Raw genomic sequence first — 6737 nt, 5'->3', positions numbered from 1 at the left:
CAATATTGTCCACCGTTTGCACTGAGCTCTACAGCGGAGGGAGAGCTTCCAAACAGAGCTGTGGTCATAGACATAGAAAGGTAGACGCCTCCTCCAGCTCTGGGCGATGGACCAGTAGTCACACTTTGAGTGGCAACGTGCCTTTCTGCACATCCGCCTTGCCTCTATTTTTGTACAGAACGCTCAAATGAACTGCAGCAGCAAATGAGGAATCTAGCTTTTTATATCTATGGCTATGGTATCACCAGTAGAAGTTTCTGGACAGAAACGTGGCAGCGGTGTTGATCCAGCTGCCTTGGCCCTGGTCCTTGGCGCCGGTGCGTTGGACAGCCCTCTGGTCTACCGGCTCCTTCTCCTCCTCCTCTGGCAGGTAGTCTGGTAGAGAGGCGTTCTGTTGGATCTCCTCGTCTGGACACAGAGGGTTGAGCGACACCAGGACCTGAAGAACACAACGCGACCGGTTAGAACGCTGGTTCTCAACTTAAGTGACATAAACTGAACTAACTTAATTACAAGCTCCTACAAGCTTCACAAGGCATGACCTCAGCTGCGAAACTGCAGACACGGATTGAATCATTACAGTGAACTCATTTACATCAGGGGTCTTTGACAGGGGGTCCGGGTCCTGAGAGTTACTACAGGGGGTCCTCCAAATCTTTGTGTGATAGATTTTTCTCCTTTTTTATATTAACCACTTGAACCCTAGCGTCCATATTATTCTGAGAACTTTAGCCAAAAATTGAAGATCTAGTGAGCTTGTAGATCGGCTATTTGTGGTGTTTGGTGTAGAGGGGAAAAAGAGCAGACTAAGTACAGAGTGAAAGGTCAAGTTTATTAAGTATTGACGGTTCAAGTGGTTACATATCTGAAAACACACATTGACATGAATCCAAAATACACTGATGATTGTGCTGTCAAACAATGAAACTATATGGAATCTATGAACAGGTTGTGGGGGTCCATGCTTCATCTCTCTCAGTCTCAACTAAGGGGTCCATGGCCTGAAAACATTGAAGACCCCTGCTTTACATAGAGTGTGTGTGTGTGTGTGTGTGTGTGGGTGTGTGTGTGTGTGTGTGTGTGTGACCTCTGACCTCTTGTCCCTCTTCGTTGTGGACCACCTGCTGTGCTGACATCACCTTGGTGGCAGCGATGGCCGACGCCACCTTCTGTGGGAAATAACAACAAAAACAAGCTGAACAGGTGATAAGAAGCGGCTTGGACTCCCCATTCACTTAACCCATTTAGGCCTGAACGCAAATCTGTGTCACTTTAGATTCGAACCACTTTAACCAATATGTTACACTTTAGCTATTGAAAAATAGCAGATCTACAAGCTCACACTGCGAGCATGTAGATCTGCTATTTTTGAAAAATCTTTAATCTTTGAATAATTTTGACCCGATTCTATAAATGTCTTCTAAATGCTCCTTCTAAATCAGTGGTTCTCAAACTTTTTCATGTCAAGGACCCCCAAAATTACATGTATTTGGCTACGGACCCAAATCTCAAAATATGTTGTTCCAGGGACCACCCAGAAGCGAATAGTTGAGTTACAAATGTTCGCTTTAAAAAGAAAAAATATATATATAATATAATCGGGCTGTATGTTTTGATGCGGCACGTCGCCTCCGTGGGCCGGTGTGTGTTTCCCTTTACAGTAGAATGACAGTATCTAATGAACTGTGACGCTATTGATGACTATTGAGTCCTTGTTACTTCAGTGAACAGGTTAGAGTGGTGTGTGTGTGTGTGTGTGTGTCTGTGTGTGTGTGTGTGTGTGTGTGCGCGCGCTAGTATTCGAATAGTCGAATATTCGACAGGACTGTCCAAACTGTCAAATATTAAGTAAGCAAGAGACGAAACATTGTGAAAATAGCCGATCTACATGCTCACAACGCCTCGCAACATGTAGATCTGCTATTTTCACAATATTTATCTGCCCAACCGAGTCACATTAAATGTAATACCTACAATTCCAAGTGCTTGTCAGGGTGGGGTTCCCCAGTTCAAATATGTTTATTTTGGGGGTCACTGCCTAAAAGGTTTGAGAACCCCTGGTATAGAGCATTAACAAATTCATCCAACAGGGGCATTGACAACTTATTCTTATGACTTCCTATCTCGCCTTTATAAACTATATATTTTTTAAAGAGAAAACAATAAAAAAAGAAAAATAAGCGAATATTCGACATCTGTGAACCATGTCGAATAGTGACTTTCATATTCGAATGTTTGGTGAATGCTCTAGTGTGTGCGTGTGCATGTACCTCGGTCGGCAGGTCAGAGGTCATACGGACCGTACATCTCTTGGAGGTCATCTGGAAGGTGAAGCTGATGACCCCTTTGACCTTTAGGAGAGCCTCCTCACACACACCTCTCTGGACCTGCACACAGGTCAAAAGTGAAGAAACAGTACAATTATAGTCAATACAAAAAATGCAGTACAAGGACAGTTAAACACACGCGTTTATAAAACACATTTGTTCAGGGTGGGGGTAAGGTAAGAGGAGGGGGGGGGGGCAGTTTTGAAGGATGCCAGCGAGCTACATGTTTTAAGGGAGGTAGTCAAGGAAATCCACACCTGGGTGGCAGTGTTGTAGAAGGACAATTTACCCATATTTGTCTCATTCTAAGTGCTTGTCAGGAAGGGGGGGTCCCCAGTTCAAATTACTTATTTTGGGGGTCTTCAGTTCAATATCAAATATGTTTCTTTTGGGGGTTGTGGCCTGAAAAGGCTGAGAACCACTGGCCTAGGACACGTGCAGAAGTTGGTTGTGAGGGGAGTTCAAATGTCCGTCCTCTCCAAAAGGAGGGCCAAACAGTCAGCAAGGTACTGCTCTGTATCAAACAGTCAGCAAGGTACTGCTCTGTACTATCAAACAGTCAGCAAGGTACTGCTCTGTATCAGTTGTCAAAGGATGGAGACGACGTTTCCTTTATCCATGATTGCTGTCTGCTGTGTCTGACCAGTCTGTCAACTGTACTGTATCGTATACTATGTAACAAATAACAATGTTAGTAATTAGGGTTGGGATCATTTAGGACTTTTGCGATTCCAATTCCTTAACGGTATCCTTTAACCATTCCCTCTGAGACTGTACACATGGAACCAAATGGACCCTTAGGCTACTTTTACAACTAGCAGTTGCACCATTCTGTTCTTTTAAAGTGACTGTCGCTCTGCAGTTATCGATTGGATATTGGAAGCACGTGCACACTCACGGTGCAGTGTCCAGGCCCTGGATGTGTGTGTGTGTGTGTGTGTGTGTGTGTGTGTGTGTGTGTGTGTGTGTGTGCGTGCGTGCGACCGTGCGTGCGTGCATGCGTGTGTGCACTCACAGTACTGTCTAGGCCCTCTATGTGCAGGGTGACAGACTTTGCCTTCTTGTTGGTGGAGTTGATGAAGAACTGAGGCTTCTTCTTCCTCTGCCTCTCTGGGGTGCGTGGCACGGTGGCAGAGGGTGGCACTGAGGTGGCAGAGGGTGGTAGTGGTGTGTGTGGCACCGCGTTGGCACAGGGTGGCACAGGGTGTGCGGGTGCATTCAGCAGAGCCAACACCTCTTTGGCCTGGGCAGTGATGTCATCGGACACGCTGGCACTACAATATGAACAAACACTGTTTTTAATGACTTCCGTCTTCAGTATATTATGTTGTTGTTTTACAGTTAAATCATCAACAGAAACCACTCAACGTTCATGGAATTCGATATGGAAGGAATAATGCAATGGTTCTGATTAAAACAGAATCTTATCATTTATTTATGGTAGAAATTACATAATATTCCATGTTGATTTTACTCTTTGAATAAGGAAGAGGATCTAGATGGGATGCATGGATCATTTAGAATCTTCCAGTAATAAAATCAACAGGAAGTAGATGCTATTATTTCATTTAAACAGACTTGGGCTGTGTGGTGTTATACGCTGTCCGAAAAATGCTTTGTTTGGTTCCTTTATGAGCTAAAAGACTGACTTAGACCAGTGGTTCTCAACCTTTTCAGGACATGACCCCCCAAATAATCATATTTTAACTGGGGACCCCCACAAAATAATGATGTTTTAACTGGGGACCCCCACAAAATAATCATATTTTAACTGGGAACCCACCCTGACAAGCAGAGGCATTACATTTTGTATAACAGTTCTATTGTGAAAATAGCGGATCTACATGATCTGCTATTTTCACAATTTCTGCCTCTAATATTTGACAATTTGACTAATGTTAAATTTGTCATTTTAGAGGTATTAAAAAGTCCTTAAATTGTCACTTTAGAAACGTGCAGATACCCTCTGTACACTTAAACTTTTTGCTGGTTTGATTACTGTTGAGAAAGAAAACAATGTTGCACGTTAAGTTAATCATCTGGGGACCCCCTGGGGGTCCCAACCCACAGGTTGAGAACCACTGACTTAGACAGCTGTTTCACTGTGCAATGTTGTCAAAGTCAATGAGGAGAATATTTAGGAAAATCTGTTTATGACCAGATCAACTATTGAAGATGTATTTAGACAAGGTTTATTGTGACATGGTAAACTGCAAAACCCAAGCCTCTACCAAAGTGTCTGTGTGTTTCAAAAGAACTACAAACATGGCTTCCATGGGTGTGGTGGAGAATGATGAGGTCCTCACCTGTCCATCAGGCTCTCCAGACTGACCATCATTCCTAACTCCTCCTTCATGATGGCGGCGTTAGGAGACGCTTCAGCCAAGTAGCGAAGAGTCTAGTGGACAAACAGTTTAACACATTGGATGCTGTTGATTAAACAATGATTTAATCGCTGAGTGCCATGGCATTTTATTGTTTTTTTCCCCTTATTTTGGAGGCTTAATCTGAGTATTATGATAGTATTTTCTTTCACTCAGAACAGAAAGATGACAACCGCGGCCGGTAGAGAAGGGCTCGTTTTGAACATGAATGTGATCTGCATGGAGTTAGATTACGAGATAAATGCACTTTTGTGAATTTCATACCACTGGCCTGTATTCATGGGTTGCATTTGTAGTCCTACACACAGGTGTTTTGATTAATGTAGAACATTGGTTCTATGCCAATCAGACACCTGTGTGGGTCCTCAATATGGCCGGTTTAGGACTACAAATGCAACCCATGAATAGGGAAACCAGGGGTGCGTTCAGAAATACGCACTCAACGCACTGGTGTGCCATGTTGTCGTTCGTTTATTCGGTGCACTTGGTGCGTTGTCGTTCGGAAATCCAGTGCGCGGCGCACTGGTGTGTTGAGTGCACGCACTCACCCACCCTACTTAGAAGATGCGGTGTGGTGGTGTGGTGCGGTGTTCTGATTGGTTGGTTTTCATGGCCGTGTCTTGAATGCTTCTCAGCTGTGAACAATGGAGGAAATAACCGCAAAATACAGCACTTGCAGCTTAATTGGTCGTTTGGGCTTGATAGTTTCACACACATCAACAACATGTAAATTAACAGTAGGTATGCCAATGTTGTGAACTAGACCTACATCTCTTAATAGCAACGTTACGTTAGCATACTCAGCAGCAACTGCTGCTTTTCAGAAAGTTTACCTTCGGAGTGAAAAAGCGCACAGCTGCCTGTTAAAACTGGTCGTTCGTAAATAAGCCACACTGAACGCCCACTGCACACTGAGCACACACCCGGTGCGGGTTTCCGAATGTACCCCAGATTTCCTGATCAAGTTATCTCCCGTTGCATTGTGGGAATTGGAGTTTTTCTCGTCAGCCACGGCTGCCCCAGACAGCAAGCTACGGTTGAATTTTGACAGCACATTTTGATATAGTTTTAGTCATAAGTGGCATTTCCATAAAGCCTCTTAATGCGCATTAAGCCCTTTTCACTTAAATCTTTTCATGGAAACACTTCAAAATTCGAATAAACTTTCATTATCCGCCAAAACTTTTATAGGGAGGTGGATTTTGAGGTTTCAACTCATGCGACCGTCGCTAATTCGAATGACACCCGCAAATGGAAACAGGCTAAATTCGCTTTGTCTTAATGCGAATTTATGATAATTTGCTTCCTATTTTCGAATAAGCTTATGGAAACATGGCTAGTGTTTAGCCTCCCTCCCTCCTACCTCCAGGGTGGTCCTCTGCACCCGGGGGTCCCTGTGGTCCAGGAACAGCACCAGCCCAGGCAGACAGCCCTCGTCCTGAACGATGGCTTCTCTGTTCTGAGGGTCCACGGCAAGGTCCCTGAGCTGAGACACCACACTGAGGGAATCCATGGTCTTTATTTAACCTGTAAGATAAAATATGGGAAGTTCAGAAATCCATAGTCTTGTGACATCACATCAATGGGGAATCCAAGCTAATAGAAAATGCAGGCTTTCTATTCCTGAAAAGTCGCAATGTTAAAGGCGAAGCTATTGTTCTTGCAATAATAAAAATGAAAAATATATATTTTTTTAAATATTGTTTAAAAAAAATCTTTCAAACGATGATTTCTGAGACTTGGTCCGAGTAGATTTTTTTTTTTTTTTTTTTTTTTTTTTGCAATTTTATTATGAACATTAGTGAGGACCTATTATATGAAGATAGGTTGAAAAGTGTCAAAGTCCTCCTTTAAGGGAACATCTATTATTATGGTTATGGATATAAACAAGTAAACAGTGATTCTCTAGCAAATACATGTATTATATTTCAACACATATGGACAAACCTGCACCTTGACATGAACACAGAGTTTACACACATTTATCGATAGACCAAGAGTAGATATATGGAATGAAACTTAATTT

General features: G+C 43.1%; 1 protein-coding gene across 1 annotated transcript; it reads right to left on the bottom strand.

Annotated features, from left to right (window-relative positions):
* Positions 1-241: 241 nt before the first annotated feature.
* On the bottom strand, positions 242-6224 carry armc1l (armadillo repeat containing 1, like; the record flags this gene model as incomplete). The annotated part of the gene is made up of 6 exons (XM_080744677.1): positions 242-439; positions 1095-1169; positions 2271-2387; positions 3343-3601; positions 4634-4725; positions 6075-6224. 6 exons carry the CDS (start codon positions 6222-6224, stop codon positions 242-244), a joined length of 891 nt encoding a protein of 296 aa, XP_080600803.1.
* Positions 6225-6737: the final 513 nt, after the last annotated feature.

This window comes from Nannobrachium achirus (genome assembly GCF_963921795.1).
Source record: "Nannobrachium achirus genome assembly, chromosome: 16".
In the NCBI taxonomy this organism is placed as follows: Eukaryota; Metazoa; Chordata; class Actinopteri; order Myctophiformes; family Myctophidae; genus Nannobrachium; species Nannobrachium achirus.
This window is presented reverse-complemented; position numbering and strand designations above follow the sequence as displayed.